This window comes from Marmota marmota, unplaced genomic scaffold (genome assembly GCF_001458135.2).
Source record: "Marmota marmota marmota unplaced genomic scaffold, marMar, whole genome shotgun sequence".
Taxonomy (NCBI): Eukaryota; Metazoa; Chordata; class Mammalia; order Rodentia; family Sciuridae; genus Marmota; species Marmota marmota.
The window spans coordinates 4700900-4723391 of record NW_025999977.1 but is presented as its reverse complement, the minus strand read 5'-3'; the positions used below and the strand labels follow the sequence as shown (position 1 = coordinate 4723391).

The 22492-nt window shown below is 32.8% G+C and overlaps 1 protein-coding gene across 2 annotated transcripts in view; it reads left to right on the top strand.

Annotated features, from left to right (window-relative positions):
* Aplf (aprataxin and PNKP like factor) overlaps positions 1 to 22492 on the top strand; it is a 109769-nt gene that overhangs the window by 50349 nt on the left and 36928 nt on the right. For both annotated transcript variants that reach the window (XM_048804193.1, XM_015479578.2), the window contains 3 exons: positions 1000 to 1181; positions 7707 to 8062; positions 19575 to 19700. In XM_048804193.1, the coding sequence (XP_048660150.1) occupies positions 1000 to 1181; positions 7707 to 8062; positions 19575 to 19700 (664 nt within the window). The remainder of the gene's footprint in view (positions 1 to 999; positions 1182 to 7706; positions 8063 to 19574; positions 19701 to 22492) is intronic.

Sequence of the window (22492 nt, the reverse complement as noted above, 5' to 3'; positions counted from 1 at the left end):
GGCGTGCACCATCGTGCCTGGCCAGCCATGAATATTTTTCTCTTAAAAACAAGTAGGTCTTTTTGATTTTGTATTAGATGATTTATGACATTTAAATATAATATACTCACTTAGGCTTACCAACTATATTGAAATTACATAGGATAAGATGTCCATTGTTATTGAGTCTTAATGTCTTCCTTGACAAAGTCTGTAGAGGTCTGCCGGAGTCCGGCTGCAGCAGAATAATCAGGGGGGTGACGAATAACTTGTGTACGTTGATACAGCAGGAGTGGGAGCCGTTTATTGCAGGACAGGAGCAGTATTTATACATTCCACAGAGCTTATCTAATTAGCATAAACTAGATACATCAGTCAACCAATAAGGAATCTCCACACTTAATGGCTCGCTTTTGTTACTTCTCAAACCACTCCCTCTGGCATTTTGCCAGGCACCATCCAGACTTGTTTACGAACTCTAACATTCCCCTGGCAAAATGCCAGGTGTTATTTTGACTTGTTTACAGACTCTAACAGAGGTCATTCTCCTTTTGGGTTATTTTGGGTTCTTATCTTTGTTTAGGATAAATTGTATTCTTCACTGTGGATGTTAAATATTTAGTAAGCATATGCAAGGTTCATTGAGTTGCTCTATGCAGGTTTTCTTTTAGAGAAATTCAGTTCTGCAATGAAAAATATATATAACTAACATGTGTCAGGTGCTTTAGTAGATAGTTTACATATCAACACATTTACTTCTTCTGAAAATTCTGTGATTTATTAGAATTGCCACTTTGCAGATGAAAACAAAGTTCAGAGAGAAAGGTAAGGTGAAACAGTTAAGGCACGGAGCTCCCACTGGCACCTTGGCCTTGTGATTTGCAAATAAGGTTTTTTAAATTGGCTTTACTGTAAACGGAACTTTAATTTTATTTGCTCTTTTATTCTCTTTTTTTGTATGGAATATTGACATATGAAATATGGAATATAATTTTCTTTGTCTTTATGTATATGTGTAAGATAATAATATAATCCAAGAATGTGGAAAAGAAGGAATCTCCAAAGATAAAACCCAAGTAAACATGAGCCAGCAAAGAAAGCGAGTAATTTCATCAGGAAATTCAGAAAGTATATCAGCAGAAGATGATGCAGGAAAAAAGTGCAAAAATGCTGATCAAGAAGAGTCTATCATTTCATCCAAGGTGATTTTTAAAAAATGTATTATTTGATTATTTACTTTCTTATGCCTCTTAGTAGAGCCTCTTTTCCTTTTGGAAAAATGTATCCAGTCCCTATGGACTCAACTTTGCTTACTTATAGAGTCAAGTTTTATAAGTGAAAGCAAAATATATTATGGCTCATATATATTTGACATAAAAACTTATTAAAATTAAACTTTTCTTAGATGAACTTTGAGCCTTCACACATTCTACTCTTTGACCTCTGAACATATCAATTGCCTTTGCCTTTTTTTTAGAAGAGAAATTATTTTATTCAAAAGAACATCTATGGTATATATGTTTTACTGTGCTTATTCCAAGTCATAAAGTTTGATAACCATGAGAAAAACTTTATATCTTTTAAATTGATAAAGAATACTAAGCAAATCCAAGATATTTGAGGTATTTTTGAAATTTTGATGACATCAAGGGAGTATTACAGACAAGTCCCAGAAAGAATTGAGCTCTGCTTGGCTAAATGTTCTTCCTCCCTTAAGGGTTCTGCAAGAGATTTACCTCTCCTTTATGCAGAGCTTTCTGGTATAGCTGGGCCAGAGAACATGACTGAGACTGAAGGCCTGAGTAGGGCCTTTCCAGAGCCCACCTGCATCTCTGCCCACTTTCTTTCAGCTGGTCCTGTAGAAATAGCTACATTGCAGAACAGGTGAGAGAAAGTGAAAAATGAGAGAAAATAATAGGTTGGGCTCACCTGTCTAGTCAGATGGAGGGCATTTGCCAATTATTAAGAACTCAAAGAACAGTTTTGGTGAGGCCTTCAGAGCAGAAGTGGGATTATTTACTTGGGAAAAAATGAATTATATTCTCTTAAAGAAAAATAAGTAAAGAGAAGGGATAGAAATCACCTCCCCCCTGCCAGTCCTTGTTCCTAAGATTCCTACTCATTTGTTCTGTGTGGTCTGTTTATTAGTATGTTAGTATTTTAATGTGCCCTCGAAGTTGAAAGCTGTCCCAAGATCACATTGCTAGAAACCTCAAGTCTCAAATAGATCCTTTCATTTGGGATACAATGGATTTTTCTCCTATATAGATTAGATTGTGTGAAAGGGTTTGTGACTGTAATCACTTTGCTTCATGAATTAGTTCATATTTTTCACTTTGCTCTGAAGTAGTTCACATTTTTCATCAGTTCTTGTGTCTTTCTGAAACTTTTAACAGTTATGTAATTGTCTATTTTAGAAGTGAAAATTAGAGTTCTTGAATTGATTAATGAAAAGAATGGTTGCTATGGTTTGAATGTTTTTGTCCCCTCCAAAAATTTATGTTTAAACTAAATCCACAGTGCAACAGTTTTGGGGGTGGGTTGGCTCATGAGGTCCTCACCCTCATGAATGGATTAAAAATGCTGTAACAGGGGCTGGGTTTATGGCTCAGTGGTATATTGCTCGCCTAGCACAGGTGGGGCGCTGGGCTCAATCCTCAGCACCACATAAAAATAAAATAAAGTTATTGTGTCCAACTACAACTAAAACAATAAAAATTTAAAAAATGCTATAACAAGGGTTTTTAAGAGTGGGTTTACCCTTTTTGCTTTTCCGTCACCTCAGAAGACAACATTCGTTCTCTTTTGCCCTTCTACCTTCTACCCTATAAGGAGACTTCATCTTGGGCTTCCCAAACCCTAGAACTGGGATAGAATAAATTTATTTCTTTATAAATTACTGCAGTATTCTGTTACAACAGCACAAAACAGATGAAAACAATGGTATTTTTTTAAAACATAATTTTACATAAATCATGAACTTTGTCAGAAGTAATACTAGGAAGCCTGATCCAGTTTAAAGCAAAATAGAATTGTAAGGTGTATCTGCTCTTTTTTGCTGTGAAATAAGCAACCCCAACACTTAGTGGCTCACTACAACAAAGATTTATTTTTTCTTATAATTCCATGAGTTGGCTGGGTCAATTTGGACAATTTTTCTGTGGCATATTTTTAATGTCTGCTGGGCTGCATTTTAGCTAGGAGCTGTGCTGAAGCTGGAGCATCTGAGATGGCTCCAGGAACATCAATGGTGCCTCATCAAGGGGTGATGGATAACTAGGAACTGGCTGGGTCTCCCACCTTACACTTACCATTAATTAGTCTAGACTGAACATCTTTATTGACAGCTGGATACTAAGAGGGTCAAAGAAGCTGCCAGATCTTTTAAGATGTAGAGCTAGAACTGTTACTGTGCCATTTCTACCACATTCTTTTCATCAGAATAAGTCATCAGGTCCCAGGTAGATGGGATAGCTGGTAGAAGAGCAAAAGAAATTTAAATATAAGTTGAGAATCCCTAACCTAAAAATCCAAAATCTGAAATACCTTGAAATTTGAAACTTTTTTGCACTACAAAGAGCTCAAAAAGTTATGAATTTTTAAGTATTTCAGATTTGGGGTTTTCAGATTAGGGATGCTCAACCCAATAAAATCTACTCAAATATTCCCAAATCCAAAAAATTGAAATCTAAAACATTTCTGGTCCTCAACAGTTTGGTTAAGGGATACTCAACCTGTAGTAGGCGGGAAACTACTTTTCTTAGAAGTTTGATATTATGGAGGGCAGCAATGTGAGGTGGGAACTTTTGCAGAGGGAGGACCTTGAAATATTTTCATCCACAGAAATAACCCTTTTAGCTCTTTAGAAGAGAGTTTAAAAGAGAACAAGTTGAAAGTCTCAGAGAGGGAAGAGATTATGGCATTAACACAGTCAGGAAATAAAGAGAATTAGAGGCAGGGCAGTGACTAAAAGGATAGTGAAATGGCATTGGATTAGAAAAATATTTATGAAAGCAGAACTGCAGAAGTTGTTGCTTAGATTTTGGGAAAGTACAGGAATAAAGGACATCTAAATTTTTGGCTAGGATTAATGGATATGTTCTGTTGGCAGAAACTGGTAGAGAATACAGACAGGATTTCAGCTTTGGCATTTTGAGTTGAAGCGCATAGAATAATTGAGGCAGAAATGTTGAGCTAGTGTTAGAATATATGAATTTGAAGCTTAGGAATGAGGTTGTGGCCAGGAAGTTGGGATTTTTCAGACATTAGCATGTGTATACTAATGGAGTCGATGTAGGACTTATAAGGCAACTAACTGGCGCAGACATTTGTGCCAAGGAAAGCTTGGAAACAACAACAAATTATCTCATTGAATTTATTCTAGAAGGAAGTTCTTTTTCCTGTTCTTTGTAGTATATTAAACTTCAGATGGTTGAGGGGCTGGAAAGGACTTCTTGGGCAATTTAATAGACTATTTTAATAACTTTAACAGTACATTCCAGTCACCTGCAAGCACCAATATTGCCTTCTACCAGCTTCATGTTCTTTGTTCTCTGAAGTTTTTAACATGTATTTTCAGATTGTAGGGGATCTGGCCATTCTACCACATATCTCCGGCTTTCTATACTAAATCCTTCACATTTGCATCAATTCTTAATAAATTAGCAATGTGAAATGCTTAGAAAAAAATGGAGCTCTCTGTTTTCCTCCTACCCCTCATATAGAGAGCCTTCCATCTTTTCTGTTCCCTCATTCACCAGTTGCTTTAGCTCATGAGCTTTGTAATTGGCACAGTACAGATTTATATCTCAGCAAACTTACAGAGTACTTCAGGTAATGGATTTTGGGATCATATATAAATAATTGAAACTGTTAAATTCTTGAATGCCAAGGGTCTACTGTCTATCAATATTTCATGGAGTTCCAAAAAGAGCATTATGAATTCTAACTTTTGTACCTCTTAGAATATATTTGAGAACTCCTGATCCATAATATTGCTATTCCTTTCTTTTTTAGAGGGTAAATTAGCATGTCAATTAAACATACTCCTTGTGAGGCCTTAGGTTTTTTAAATAAAACAAATTCTTCTTTATATTTAATGAAATTAGAGAGTGTTGAACTATGATGCTATAGATTTCATTTCTTGTATTTCATTTTCTTTGGATTTTCAGGTTTTTTAATTATTTCTTGTATACATCACAATAGAGGAGTGCATTACATTCATAATTTTTTTGCATTGCAATTCTTAATACACCTTTATACCACAATTTATCAAATCTCTATTTGTATATAAGGTATGTTGACACCAAATTCACATCTTCATACATTAATTTTGTATAATGATGACCGTCTCCTTCCACTATCCTTGCTATTCCCATACTCCCTCCCTTTCCCTTCCACCCCTGTTCCCTAATGGGGTTGGGAGAAAGAGCAAGGGAGGAAGATTACCTCTGGATTTTCAGTTTTTATGTAGCAAAATACTATATGCTTTTTGTTAAAAGCAGATTTGGAAGCATGTGGATTAAACACTTTGATTTGCCTCATCCTTGGATCTACTTTATGTATTCGTTTTATGTATTCATTCAAGCTTTATATCTGATTTGCATAAGTAAATACACATATAAATAGATGGGAAGTTTTTTTAAGCTAAAGAGTATTATAGTATACATATTGCTCTTGTTTAGTTAAAAACATCTTTAAATATGTCATTATTACTTTAATGTCCCATTCTATCCCCAGGCTTTACACAGAGAGAACCAAGATGCCAGAACCTTTTAAGGTCTAGGATAGTGCAGTGTTTGTGGGGAGAATTTACCTCCTTCCTTTCTAAAAGGCACTGTAAGATAATTAGTTATGGAGTTTAGAAATGCCAGCAGGAATAAGAGCCTGACATTTTATTGGATATCTGCTTAGGTAATGGAATTGCTGATCTACCCCATTGCTGAAGGGGGAAAAAGAAAATTGAGAAGAGCTGACCAAGTGTGGGGAGGTAGGTCAGGATTGCCCCATTTCCATCTGAGAGTTTCAGTTGCTAGTACGTTCCAGATGGTCCTATAGTAGCTGTATGAGACTGGGATGGAGCAGCTTAGAAGCAATGTATATTGTTAGAGATGTGACATGAATGCTACCAGCCAAGGCTAAGCTACAAGAGCTAGACAAATGATTGCTTTCCCTGTGGGTTATCTATTACTATACAGAACCACAGTAAGATCTAGGTTAGTTCCATTTGCAAGGTGAGTAGTATTGAGTAGTATTTTGAAATTTACTGTATTTATTTGAAATATACCATATTTCTTAAAAAAGAAAGAAAAATATTAAGACACTAAAGTAAATACTTCAAAAGAAGTCATATTAATAATAACTTAAGAAATTTGAACTATTGGATTCTAAGTAATATCAAACCAGCTTTTTCTAGCTGGCAGTAATATATATGAGTTCCTTACTTATATATGGAGGTGAGCATTTATGTGTAGCTGGTATGTAGTCATCACATCGTATGAATGGTTACCAGGATGGCTTGTATGTATCTGAGCATTGCTTCTACTTCACAGGAAGGATAAGTTATTAAGAGATCATTTAATAAGATAAGACTAGGATTATTCTTTATGCTAGTGGTAAGTATAAATTAAAAAGCTTCTACAGTACTAATGAAAATGTTTATTTGTTTCAAAACATCTTTAAATTGGTTAAACTTTTATATGGGAAATGCTTTTTTTTCTGAATTTGTCATTGCATACCTTCTTGCAGAATTTTTTTTTTGATTGTGTGAGCTAGGAACAGTTTTACCATTCAGCTACAGAAAAACCATAATTATATTTAGAGGGTAGAAATAAAGTATTTCAGTAATTTTATAGGATTATAAGGACAGTGTATGGGAGCAGAATGACACATGTTTGAACAGAGACATTTAAGAGCTATTTTTGAGAGATTATATTCAAATGAAATTAAATCTTTATGTTTCATTTGTATTTTTCTGATTATTTTTCATTGAACGTCTGACATAATTATAAAGGTTTAGTGCAACTTTAAATTTATTTTCTAATAGTTGCAAATTGTTTCAAAGTTGCTAAACTAGAGATGTTATGGAGGAGATTTGTCCTATCCTTGGTTCTTATGTCTTTGCTGAGAAGAATTCAGAAACACACACACAAAACTTAGAGTATGAAACAGCTTTAAAAGTCTCCACTTCCCAGATCCACCTACTATTGGATTGACAGTTATTTGTCTCATATTTTGCTTTCCCAGGGACTCAGGGTCTTGTCACAGTCACAAGTTCCATTTTTTTCTGGTCAGCATTGTTTGTGTATCTTGTTTAAGATATTTCAGCAATTTGGCCCTTTTGAGCAAACATGTCCTTACCCCTGGTTTTTACCCCCTGAGTTCATCTATCTTCCTCCTCTTATAAAAGGAATAGTTTAGAGAGCTGAGATCAGGACAGGGTCCTGGAAGGCTATCTTGTCAGACCTTGAGGTGCCACTGATGCAGGACTGTTGATTTACTGATTTGTTCTTCACTAAGTATTTCTTAAATCCCTGGCCCACTGCTCATGTCAAACTGCTACCTAACAGAGACAGAAAATAGTGATTTTTTTTTAAGTAACTTTAAAATGTGAATCTTGAAAGTTTTAAAATTTTACATATTACATAGATATTGTAGTTTCATGCTTCTGTGCTTAAATTTCTTTCAAAAACATTTCACTTATTTCAGATTTTTTTATTTTGTAATAGGAAATGCCAGAATCATTTTCTACAGTTACTCTGAGTAGCACAGATATAAATACTCTGAAGACAAATACACAGAGAAATGAAATTCCAGTAGAGGAGCTTGGTAAGGTTTCTGAACATAAAATCATAACTAAAGGAACACCAAATAAAGACGACAAGGCAGTGAGCTATTCTGAGAGTTATTCGAGTGTTCCAGGCAGATCATCCTGTGGTGAGTTTCAAGGATCTCATCCCGAGTCTACCTCTGATTCCTTCAGTCCTGAAACTTTGCATGCAAAAACAAGTGATTCAGTTCCAGGAGGTTCCGAAGAAAACAGAGTCAAGAGAACATCCTGCATGTATGGGGCAAACTGCTACAGGTAAAATGAAATTAGAGTAGAATATAATTTCAGTATTTTAACAGTACGTAGCTACATAGATATATGCTGTAGTATATCAAAAACCTAATAAAACCCATTAGCCTAAAGTTAGGAGCTTTTCTACTGGTTTGCACTTTCTCTATATGCATTCTAGCAAATCCTGCCAGAAGCTCTTAAGATACAATGGGGCATTGAATGTTTTATATGTAGACATGCTGACTAATGCAGGAATCTGAATACTGGCGAATCCAGACTTGAAAATGGAATCACCCAGACTTAAATACCTGCCTATTTAATGTCTTAATATTCTAGAGATGGCTTCATAAATAGTTGTTGGGTATAGTCTATTATGATAATTTTTAATTGTGTTTAGGTCTCTTATTGTATATTTTTATTTATTTATTTTGGTACTATGGATTGAATCTAGGGCTAGATAAGCACTCTATCCAATGACCTAACACCCCCAGTCTTCTAAAACAACTGAATATATATTTCCTGGGTTAATTGATTGCTCCTGTATTTATATCACTTAATCACATTGTCCTGTATTTTCTAACTTCATATTTTGTGAATTCAAATTATAACATCTTAGTTTTAGACTATAGTTTCATCTGAAATGTTTATAGTAGCACGTAAATAATTGTACAGTTCAATTTCAAAAGGATTTCTTTGAGTGCCAACTTGTCAAACTAAATATCATAGCAGTGCATTCCAGTAGAGTTTGTTGTCTTCTATGCAGATAGTATATTTACCCCATATATTCTGGTATTTTTACGTTTGTATTATTTCTTTTTAAAATTAGCATTCAAATAATTGTAGTTTTCAGTGTCAACAGTTCTCAGTTTTGCATTTATATACAATTTTGTCTATTTGCAGTGGCCTTATTGTATATCTAGAATGTCATATTAAAACTTGTAGAGTACATAAGCCTGATCTTGCTCTGGATTTTGAAGAATCCCATTTTGAATTTGTATTAGTTCCTTAGACCTGCCATAACAAAATACCACAGACTTAGTGACTTAAACAACAGAAATTTATATCTCAGAGTTCTGGAGACTAGAAGGCCTAAACCAAGGTGTTTGCAAATTTGTTTTTTTTCTGAGACCTCTCCCCTTGGCTTAGGGATGGCCATTTTCTCATTTAGCCTTTTCACAGTACTGATACCTCTTTGGTGTTTCTTCCTCACTTCATAAAGATACCATTTATATTGGATTAGGGCCCTACTCTTATGACCTCATTTAACCTTAATTATCTCTTTCATAACCCTATCTACAAATGCAGTCACATGGGGGACTAGGACTTAAACACAGGAATTTTGAGGGGCACACAATTCAGTCCAGAAGATGTATTAGCACTATCATTGTCTTTGTTAAAAGGTGATTGAATGTTTTATCAAGACCATAATTCACTTATTCACATTTGATAATGATACAAGTTAGTTTTAAGTCTTACCTTTAGTTATTTTATTTTTCACTAATTTTGATATGTATATATAATTAATATGTAAAAATATTTAACATTCAAACCTTGAAAATAAAATGTTTATAATTATAACAAAGGGGAGAAAATAACAATATTGAGTTTTTGCTATATATGTACATTGTAGAAATCAATTAAATGCAGCTATCTTTAGCTGCATTGATACTGCTTTGTTTTATACCATGTCTCTCTCTAGGACAAGTGAATAATCTCCTAAGTCTCCTTGCTTTCCCTGAAGATTATAAGAATAGAGTATACTGAATAGAATATTATTCTTGAACGTTAGTTTTACTCAATCCCTTGATGTCATGTTGTTGACTCCCAAATCTGTATCTCCCAAATAGATTTCTGTACTGAATTTTATTCAGGAATATACCACTTACATCTGCAGGAACTTCAAATCCAGCATTTCTAAAACAATTAAATCTTATTTCAATCCTTTGTGAAACAAAACAACAACAGTAACATTTAACTTTATAGGAACTGTTGCTTCCAAAAAATCTTCTTTGAAGACTTTATTCCTTTGGGGTCATATAGTTTTTCTGTTTAATATCATGTGTTCCATGAGTACATTACTTTAAAAAAAAATCAACCATAAATTGAGTTGTCTGTTATTAGCATATATGAAATTTATGTCTTAAGTATAATTTATAGCTTTTATCTATATAAACTCACGTAAATCATTTAAGGTGATAGTATGTAACAATATTTTTACCTCTGGTAAATGTGAAGTAATCTTGTTGAAGACCAAACTTCCCATGAGACCAACTGGAAAAGCTAAACAGTCACATTTGAAACATCAGAGGCAGCCAAGACTTTGAGTCTCCTATTCTCCTTGTGAAAGCTGCCAAATTTTTAATGTTTCAGACTGAGGGTTGAGGGGCCAAGCAGAGTTTTGGGCAGTCTCTTGGGACAACAGTAATGGAATTCAGGGTTTGCCAAGCAGGAGGGACCATGAATGTGGAAGCATAAATGTATTTCCTGGGAAGGAAAATATGAGTATAAGTATAAATGAATATTGACTATATTAAGAAATAATAATTTTTAAGATGTACAAAATATATTGAAGTAAATATAGCACTAAAGTGGTTGATGATTAAAGCAAGTAAAAGCATTCATAGCTTTGTAATAGCTCATAAATTATAAGAGTAATAATTTGTATTAGATATAAATTAAAAGTTAAATTTATAAATAACAATTATTTTTTAAAATTTATTTTTTAACAACATTATTTATTAAAAATTAATAAGAAATTTCTGGGTAATCATCCAAAAAGTACTTATATAATTAGAGGCTAATGAAAACAGAGAAATGAACTCATTTAAAAATGTGATTAACTAGAAGAAAGCAAGAAAGGAGAAAAAAGGAAACAGTTGGATAAATGGAGAAAATAGTAAGATGGTAGAGTTAATGTTATTAGTTATTAGGAATTATACGCTCACTTAATAGAGAAAGATTGTCACCCTGGATAAAAAGAAAAAAAAATTCTTCAATCTATTTGTAAGACTCATACTTTAAATATAAGGACACATAAAAGTCAAAATTTTAAAGACAGAGAAACATAAACCCTTAAACTCTAAAGAAGATCTTGTGTATGCATTACTAATAAAAGATAAAGTAAGAACTGGGCTTAGCACACGCTGTAATCCCATAAGCTCGGAGGCTGAGGCAGGAGGATCATGAGTTCAAAACCAGCCTCAGCAAGTTAGTGAAGTCCTAAGTAACTCAAATGGCTTGGGGATGTGGCTCAGTGGTTAAGTGCCTCTGAGTTCAATTCCCAGTACCAAAAAAAAAAAAAGTAAAAATTAAGGCAAGACATTACTGAAGATATTGAAGTTATTATGGTTTGAATATCTTCTGGAATTTTTGTGTTAGAAAATTAGTCCCCAGTGTGGCAGTGTTAGGAGGTGAGGCATAGGGGGAGGTATTTGGATCATGGGAATAAAACTCTCATGAATAGATTAATGTCTTTATTACGTGAATGAATTTTTGCTCTCATGGCATTGCAAGAGTGAGTTGTTATAAAACAGTGTTTTATTACATACTCACTTGTTTTTCCCCTTTTTCCCTACCATGTTATGATGCAGAATGAAGTCCTTATGAGATGCAGCCTTTCAATCTAGAACTTCTTAGCCTCCAGAACAATGAGCTATATAAACTTTTCTTTATAAATTACCCAGTCTTAGGTAGTCTGGTATAATAACAGAAAATTAAAATAGAGAAGCCATTCATGTTGATAAAATAGTCTTTAATATGAAAATACTAAATTGTTATGCACCTAATATTGCAACTTGAAAACACACAGAGCAGAAGTTAAAAGGAGAAATACATTTACAATTATAATAGAAGATTTTATTATTTTTGTCAGCCATAAGTCAGTCAGATAAAATAATTAGTAAGACTATAGATTTGTACAAAACAGTGGACAAACTTGCTTTGGGTATTTACTATACTTCACTGAAAAACTGATAAAAGTACTTTTGGAACACTTCCCAAAGTAAACCATCTCTTAGGACATTAAAAAAAATTTTTTAAAGGACTAAAACTGAACAAAAATAAGGGTATTTCTGAGTACAGTGTAATTAAACTAAAAAATCAACAAAGTAGAATGAGAAAATCCCCTAGTATTTGGAAATTAAGAAATTTGCTTCTAAATGAAAAACCACATGATGTTAGAAAATATATTAACTAAATTATACTACAACTGTGACTTATGAAAACTTTTATAATGTGATTAAATCTGTATTAGAGGAAAATTAATTGTCTTAGATGCATATATGAGAAAATAAGAAAGACCATCAGTGAACTGAACTTTCACCTTAGAAAAGGAATAACAAATTTAAAGAAAGTAGAAAGAAGAAAATAATAAAGGTAGAGAAGAAAATGATGAAAAAATAAAGATATAAAATAGAGAAACCAGAGGTTTCTTTTTTGAAATAACTAATAGCATTATTAATTCTCAGAATGACTGAAAAAGAGGGGACAAGTAGGGAGTAGGAGGAAGTGGGGATAGTGCAGAAGTGGAGGCCAAATTACTAATACTGTGAAGGAAATAGGGGCTTCACTGAAAATCTTATAGACATTGAAAAAATAATGAGTGAATATTATAAACAACTTTATGCCAGTCAATTTAAAATTTGAAAGAAATGAACAAATTCTTGTGGGGGGGGGACTCTTAGCCAAATGAATACAAGTAAAAATATGAAATCAACATAGTCCTATATTCATTGAAAATTAAATCCATAATTATATACTTTGATAAGGAAAGGTATGGTCCCAGAGTACATTACTGGTGAATTACATTAATCATTTAAAGAAAATGGTAATTATTATATAATATTTTCAGAGAATATATAGAAAGAAATCTCCCAATTCAATTTTTTGAAGCTATCATAAACTTGATAGCAAAATCCAATGAGAATATAGAGTGAAAATCTTAAACAAAATAACAGCAAATTGATTCTTGCTATATATTAAAAGAATACTCTGTCACTACAAAGAGTTATTTCAAATTCAGACTTGTGCAAAGTTGATTTGATATTTAAGAATCAACTAATGTAATTCACCATATTAATAGGTTGTATTTGTTTGCTAAGACTGTCATAACAAAATACCACAGACTCAGTGGCTTAAGCAATAGAAATTTATATTTCATTTCGTTCTGGAGGCTTGAAGGCCTCAGTCAAGCTGTTGGAAAATTTGTTTATTCCTGAAATCTCCAAAATTTGGTTTACTCTGAGATCTCTCTCCTTGGCTTGGAGATGACTGCTTTCTCAGTGTGTCCTCACGTGGCTTTTTATCTGTATTAGTGCTTTCCAGGTGTCTCCTGCTTATTTTATAAAGAGTACCAGTTATATTGGATTAGGGATTCATCCTTTTGACCTTATTTAACTATTTCTTTAAAGGCCCTATCTCCAAATATAGTCATATTAGGGATTAAGGCTTTAATATATGAATTTTTTGTTTTGGTACCAGGGATTGAACTCAGGAGCACTCAACCACTGAGCCACATCTCCACCCCTATTTTGTATTTTATTTAAAGACAGAATCTCACTGAGTTGCTTAGCACCTCACTGTTCCTGAGGCTGGCTTTGACTCATGATCCTCCTGCTTCAGCCTCCTGAGCTGCTGGGATTACAGGCATGTGCCACCGTGCCCGGCTTTGATATATGAATTTTGAAGAGACATAATTTAGTCTTTAGCACAAGTTAAAGGAGAAAAATCATAGTGATCATCTCAATACAGAAAAATCATTTCATAAAATTTGTCATCCCATTTGTGAAAAAATTTTTAGCAACATAGGAATAAAAGATATTTTTAGTTTAGTAAGGAACATCATACTTTTGGGTGAAATATAAAAGTCTTTTTTCATGATGGTGAAAACTAAACAAGTATGCCTATCATCACTACTCTTATTCAACATTATAATAGAGATCATAGCCAGTACAATAAGGCAAGAAAAAGAAATAGACAATATGATTGGAAAGGAAGCAATCAACCTATAATTATTTACAGATGACATGACCATCTAACTTGAAAATTCAGAATAAACTTCATATTCTTTGTATTAATAAATGAATTTAGCATAATCATTTCTGTATCCCAGCAACAACTGTCAGGACTTTTAAAACTAGAAGATTTGTGACAGTATTAAAACCTTAACTAGCCAGGACTAAATTTAACAGAAGATGCAAAATATATGTGGTGATTATATTAAGAAATTAAATAAGGAGTGTATTATGCACATAAATAAGAAGAATCAATATTATGAAGATATACATTTTATCAAAATTTATAAGTTAAAGGCATTCATCAAAATCTTAGTAAAGTGTGCGTGTGTGTTTGTGTCTCTGTGTGTGTATAAACATATGTGTGCACAGGGTGTGTAAGCTGACAAACTGATTTTATAGTAGAATAGCAAAGGACCTAGAATACTGAATAAAATCCTCAAGCGCAAACATGAGTGACTAAATGCTACCAAATAATGAGTCTTATTATAAAACTGTAATATTGGTATAAGTTTAGATAAATAGTACAAAAGAATGCTGGGTCTCAAACCAAACCTATATGGCTAACTTTATGATAAAGGTGCCACTGCCAGTCCATGCATTAAGCATGAACTTTTGATCAGTGGTGTTTGGCAATTGGCTATCCATGAAAAATAATAGTCTTAATTTTTCCCCATACCTATCAATCCCCAAAAAAATTTCAGGTGGATTTAATTTTTTTTAAATGTAAAATATATAACAATAAATTTAGCAGAAGATAACATAGTGGAATACATTCATAGTATGGGCAAAGTTTCCTTAGCCTGATTAAAATATGATCATAATCAGGTAATTCAGGTGACCAATTGGATTATGTTAAAATTACCATTTTCAGTAAATCAGAATATAATATTAAAAGAGTGAACAGGCAAGCCACTAAGAAGTTATATGTATATCAAGGGACTTATGTAAAAAATAATTAATTAGCAAGCAATAAGAAAATGATTGCACATACCTATGATCTCAGAGTCTTGAGAGACTGAGGCAGGAGATCACAAGCTTGAGGCCAGCCTTAGCACTAAATAACAAGGTCCTAAGCAACTTAGCAAGACCTCATCTCGAAATAAAAAATAAAAAGAGATTGGGATGTAGCTCAGTAGTAAGGTCCTCTTGGGTTCAATCCTCACCCAGTACCACCCTGCTCAAAAAAAGAAAATGATTACCAGTTCAGGGGGAAAAAAAAAAAAAAAGGAGCAGAAGGTACTTTGCAAAAAAGGATATCTAAATGGCCAATAAGCATATAAGAGGATTTTAAAGCTCATTAGTCATTGGGGAAACATATATTAAAACATAATAGTGCAGATCAGTATTGTTAAACTTTTTAGAAGACCAGACAGTAAATATTTTCAACTTCTCCATCCATATGGTTTTTGTTGCAACTACTCATGTCTGTTGTTGTAGTGCATAAGCAAGCAACTGTAATAGCAAAGACAGTGCTGATGTCACTACTACCCAAAGTCATATGTAGATTTAATGCAATCTCTATCAAAATCCCAGTCATATTTTTTCACAAATAGAAAAATGAATCCTAATATTTGTATAGACTCTCAAGGGACTGTGAATAGTCAAAAGAGTCTTGGGGGAAAAAAATTGGAGTTCTCACACTGCTCTTCGAAAAAAATGGAGAAAGTTCATATCATTGGATTTGACAAGATTTCGTGGATATGACACTAAAGCACAGATGATAAAACTAGAAGTAGATAAATAAGACTACATCAAAAACTTAAACTTCTATGCATCAAAAGATATAATCAACAAGATAAAAAGACAATGTGGAATGTTTGAAAATTATGAGATTGAAGCAGTAATAAAAAGCCTTCCAACAAAGAAAAGCCCAGGTCTATGTGGATTTGCAGCTGAATTCTGCCACACCTTTAAAGAATTATTGCCAATGCTCCTCAGATTATTTCATGAAATAGAAAGGAAAGAAATGCTTCAAAACTCATCATATAAAGCCTATATCAATCATCCTATAAAGCCAGTATCACCCTTATACTAAAATCCCACTGGGACACTTCATGGAAAGAAAACTATAGACCATATCCTTGATGAACATGGACGCAAAAATTCTTAATAAAATATATTAAATAAATGTAACCAAGAGGTGAAAGGCAATGTAAAATGGATCATGACCTAGAAATAATATCAGAAACTGCAACTGCTAAAACAGGTGAAACACTTCCAACTATAGATATAGGCTACAACTTCCTCAATAGGACTCCTATAGCTCCGGAAATAATACCAAGAATCAGTAAGTGGGATGACATCAAGCTAAAAAGCTTCTGCATAACAACGGAAACAACAGCATGAAGAGAGAATCTATAGAGTGGAAGAAAATGTTTGCCAGATACTCTTCAAACAGAAGATTCATATCTGGTATATGTAAAGAATTACCTCCCCCATAAAACAAAAACAAAAAGATCTCATTTGATAAATTGGTAAATGAACTAAACAGACACTTCTCAAAAGAAGACATATAAATGGCCAATAATTATATGAAAAATTTTCAACATCTCAAGCCAGCAGAGAAATGCAAATCAAAACTATACTGAGATTCTCTCTCCAGTCAGAAAAGCAGTTATCAAGAACACAAGTAACAATAAATACTGGTGAGGATGTAGGGAAAAAGTAACCCTTTATACTCTGTTTGTGGGAATGTAATTAATACAGTCACTATGGAATCAATAGGTATGATTTCAAAATCTAAAGTGGAACTCCCACAATGGTCCAGCTATACCAGGCCTTGGTATTTATCTAAAACAATTAAAGGCATCACGCTTTAGAGATACATGCATTTACATGTTTATAGCAGCACAATTTACAGTAGCCAAATTATGGAACCAGCTTAGGTGTCCATCAGCAGATGAATGGATAAATCAAATGTAATATGTATCCACACTGTAGTTTTATTCAGCCTTAAAAAAGAGTGAAATTATGTGATTTGCAGGAAAATGGATAGAAGTAGAGAGCATTATGTTAAGCAAAACAAGCCAGACTTGGAAAGATAAGTGCTGTATGTTTTCTTTCAGATGTGGAAACTAGCAAGAAAAAAACGGGGAAAAAAAAAAGAGAAAGAAAAAGGAAAAAGGAACTCATGAAAATAAAAGGAGGGAGATCTTTAGGGTAGAGGAAGGAAGTCGGGGGACGGGAGGAAGGAAGAGCAGGGGAAGTTACTAGAGTGGAATTAGTCAAATTATGTTATATGCATGAATTAATATGCCATATTCTGTATAATTAATATACACCATCGAGAAAAGGAAAATATATGCTTACAAGTAGAAAGGGTTAACATCCAGAATGCATAATGAACTCATAAAACTTGAAACAAAAAATAACCCAATTAAAAAATGAGGAAAGGTCTTGAGTGAACATCACTTAACACCTATTAGGGCAGCCACTATCAAAAACAACAAAGGAGAAAATAATAAATGTAGGTAAGGATGTGGAGAATTTGGAACCCTTGTATACCATTGGTGGGATTATTAAAGGGTGCAACCACTATGGAAAACAACTGAATTTCCTCAAAAAAATTAAAAATAGAAATATCATATGACAGAGCATTCTACTTCTAGGTATATATTCCAAACAATTGAAAACAGGATCTCAAAGAATTGTCTGCACACCTGTATTGATAGCATTCATAATGGCTAAGAGGTGGAAGGAGCACAAATGTCTGTGAGTGGATGAACAGGTAAACAAAATGTGGTGTCTACACACAGTAGAGTATTCAGCCTTAAAATGGAGGGAAATTCTAACGTATGCTCCAGCATGGATGAACTTTCAGAATATTATGCTAACTGAAATAAATCAGTCACAAAAAGACACATATTGTATGATTCAACTGATATGAAATATCTAGAGTAGTCACACTCATAAACATAAATTAGAATGGCGGTTACTGAGGTCTGGGGTTAGGGCAAATGGGGAGCTGTTTTTTAATGGATACAAATTTTTAGTTTTGTAAGATGAAAACTTGGGGGGATTGACTGCACATAATGTGGATATAATGAAGTGTATACTTAGTATAAAATTTACCATCTTAACCATTCTTTTCTTTTTAGTAAAAAATTTAAAAGGCAGCAGGCCATATTTGGTATGCTTCCCATAGTTTGTAAATTTATGCTATAAATTATGCATTCAGACAAAAAAACAAAACAAAAAACTGAGAACAAATGTTGGTGAGGTTGTTGAAAACCTGAAACTCTAATAACTATTGGTGGAAGTGAAAATTGATACAATCATTTTAGAAATTTGGCAACATTTATCAAATCTGAGCAAAAATATACACTATCATCGCTCCTAACAGTATGTTCAGGAAAATGCATTCTGTCTGCACCGAAAGACTTATTTCAGTATACTTATTGCAGTCTTGTTTATATAAGTTAGTAGATTAAATTAACCATCAAGAGTAAAATGGATAAACTAACAGCTTTATAAATGGAATAATACTTAGTAGTGAAAACACCTTCTAATTTTAATATATGTTTTAATCATACAAATATAAAAAAGTTAGGCTATGTATTTCTTATTATGTACATACTGTGTATTTCCATTTAAGTTCAAAATCAAATAACATTGGTCTATTGCTTTATAATATCACTATTCAAAGTATGATCCAGAAACCCATGAAAGTCCCCCAGAACACCTTTGGAAAATCTGTTAAAGCTGTTTTAATAGTAGTACCAAAACTTTTTTTGTGTCTATTCTTTTTCACTGCCCTTCTCTCACAAGTATACCATAGACTTTGTCAGAGGCCATATGATGTGTTTTATTGTTAATGATTAAATGCGGAAAAGGACAGGAGAAGCCAGATGCCTTATTTTAAGACAGATGTTACATTTCTACAAATTTTTTTTTCCTTAAGGATTCTTTGTGTTAAGATGTGTTATTTGTGATAATTTGTAGAGGGTTTATTACTTTTATTTTAAAAGTAATGTATTTTCTCATTTTTATTTCAAATAAGGTAAATAACTTACATAAACATGAGCTCTCTCAAATTTTAATAAATTTATTAAAGAGATCTGAGTTAGAAAAATGCTTTTAGAAGACAAGATAGTTAACCTTTGTGTAGTAAATGATTGAAAGGGGACTTTGTAGAATGTTGGTAATATTCTGTTTTTTAGCAGAAGGTACATAGATGTGTTCACTTTGTTAAGTCTTTAAATGCTGTATATGCTTATGATATTTGGATACTTATTAATATATATGTATGCAATATGTTTGAAAATTGTCCTTTGATATTCATAATTTTTCACATGATCCCAGAAATTTATGTGTTTCTATGAGAGTTTTGAACTGACTACATGTCATCAATTTTATGTCATCAACATAAAATTGATGTCATTTATGTTTATGCCATTGGTTAGCAAGTTGGTTCCTGTTCTGGAATAATGAGATGTTTATTGCTTGATTTCCCGCTATATCCACTAAAAAATCTTCAATATCCTATTAATTTTTTTCTGATAGTATATTTGTTACCCTCATAGGAAGAATCCTGTCCATTTTCAACACTTCAGCCACCCTGGTGATAGTGATTATGGAGGTGTACAAATCATAGATCAAGATGAAACTGATGATCGGCCTGAATGCCCCTATGGAGCATCTTGTTATAGGTATGTAAATTGAAATGCTTGGCTCTGTTTCCTCACTCTGTAAACTCTCTTATTTATTCAGGACAAACTGAGCAGCCTCTCAAGCCTTCAACTTTTAGTTTTTGAACTTCTATACAAAATAGATTTTTATTTTGTTAATACATAGGATTAGAATTATGTTTTTTTTTAGATTATTCTAAATAGTTATTAACCTTATACATACCTGAAAAATTCCTTCATTTCTAACTTTCTAAAATGCAAATCAGATAATTTAAAAGCTCTCTTTGTACCTCCTACCTCACTCCTGTTTTCTGGAGTTGAATCCAGGGTGTCGTGTGCTAAGCATGTAGCAAGTGTTCTACCGCTGAGCTATACCCTTCAGGCCCTTTCCCTGCTTTCTTAACTTCTGCCACTCCACCATCCTTGCCAACACATAAAACTCAATTGGAAAAGAAGAGTGAGAGTACCTGTCTTCTGTGCTTCTATAGCATCTTGGATCATACAGAGTAGAACTCATTTCTTAGATTATGCTTCTTCTGTTTTTTTTTTTTTTAACAAAAGATTGATGTGATTTTTTATACCTTTATTATTGTATTTATTTATTTATTTATTTATTCATTTTATGTGGTGCTGAGGATTGAACCCAGCGCTTTGCACATGCTAGGCGAGTGCTCTACCGCTGAACAATACCTGGATTGTGCTTCTTTCCCAGAATGTCTCCCAGGTATCTTGAGAGCAAAGACCCTTATGCCTGGTATCTTGCAACTTTGTTCAATGAATGAGGGAACTCGAATTGAACCAAACTTCCACAGAAAGAAGTAGTGATTCCAGTACAAGAGACCTTTAATGCCAGACAGCCATCTTTTATAGATAAATTTGAATATAGATTATTGAATTACTGGACACCCAGAAGTTGTTCCAATTTCGGTGATTGTGCTTTTCAGTAAGATGTCAAAACAGGCTTCTGAGTCTGGAAAGAATAATCAAAAGGTTTACACTTTATCATATGAAAAATAAGTTCTCCCTTCCAGCAAAAACAATATCCTGCAAAGAGTAAGGGGATCTTATGATCAACCTTGCCAAGAAAGTTAAAATTTAGGAGAGATGAACAAATTCCTAGAAGAACAAAACTTAAGAAACAGACATAAGAAAAAAAGGAAATTGAAATAATCCTATTGCATTAAAGAAACAATATGTAATTAAAATCCTCCCAAAGAAGTGATATATCCATGTGGCTTTAAAGGCAAATTCTACCAAATATTTAAAGAAGAAAGTCAAGTTTTTACATAAACTATTCCAAAACAAGACAAAAGAGTATATTCCCCAGCTCATCTTAAGAGTTGCTACCAAAACCCAGTAAGAATAGTAAAAGAAGGACACATTGCTTTTGAATGTAGCTCTAAGTATTCTAAAAAAATTGAGTCAAGCATTAAATCAAAAGGAAAATTTAATACAACCAAATGGGATTTGTCTTAGGAATAAATGTTTCATTTCACATTTAAAAATAATGTAATTTGCCATTGTCATTAAAATAAGTAGAAAAGTTATATGGTGATCCCAGTAATTATGTGATTTAAAAAAAAATTCTGAAAAAAATCAGCATTCATTGGTGATCAAAATTCACTACAAAATAGGGACAAAAGGGAACATCTTTAATATAAAGAATAGCTACAAAAAAATTATAGCAAATATCATACTTAAAAGTAAAATATTAAAAATTTCTTTTCTGAAATAAAAATGTGACAAAAAAATGCCTATTTTTATTACTTTAATTCATCATTGTCCTGGAAATTCAAAGCAGTATAGTAAGACAGGAAAAGAAAAGTAGGTAAGAATTAGAAAGGAATAAATAACACTGATACTCCCAGATGGTATTATTGTAGACATAGGAAATACAAAATTGCCTACTGATGAGTTATAAATATTAATAATGGTTTAGGAAGGCTTTTGGATACAGAGAGCAATATTCAAAATCAATTTTATTTCTATTTACCAACGCCAACCAGTTAGAAAATAAAAAAAAATTAAAGGTAAAATTTATGTGAACATCAAAAAATATTAAGTTCTTAGGACCTCTTTGGAGAAAACCATAACACTTCAATGAGAAAAAATTTTCAGAAATACCCAAGCAATTATAAAGATGAAAGTGTTTGTGATTCAAAGATTCAGTATTGTTAAGATGAAAGTTTTCCTCAAATTGATTTCTATGCAGATTCATTCAAAAATCACAGTGCTCTTTGTGTAAAAATGTATAATGTGATTCTAAAACTTTTACAGTTGTGTACAGGAATGAAAAATAGCCATGACAATCTTAAATAATGAAGAACAGTGGCAGGATTTGTTATACCTTATGGTGATTAAAACAGTGCAATGTGGGCACAAAGATGAAGTAATAAGACTGGAACAAAGAGAAACAAAGCAATGGAACTTTAAGTATTGAGGGAATTGTTTCATGATATAGTTAATATATTTGCATTTTTTGTTCCAAATGGTTTTTCACAGCTCATGTCATAATTTATGACCCTACATTGATGTGACTTTTCATTTTTAAAGAAATTTTTGTAATAGAGAATTTTTTATATGCACATAGAGAATGTAGAATAAATTCCAATGAATCTATCACACATTTTCAATAATTGGTGAACTGAAACTGGCTATTATTATTTCACCTCCCCTTACACATTACTTGCTAACTCCTGCCCTTATATTATTTTGAAGCAAATCTCTTGAGCTCATGTTTTTATTCCATTTTATCCATAGGTATCTTTGCATATATCTCTAAAAACATATAACACCATTATTAAGTAAATCTT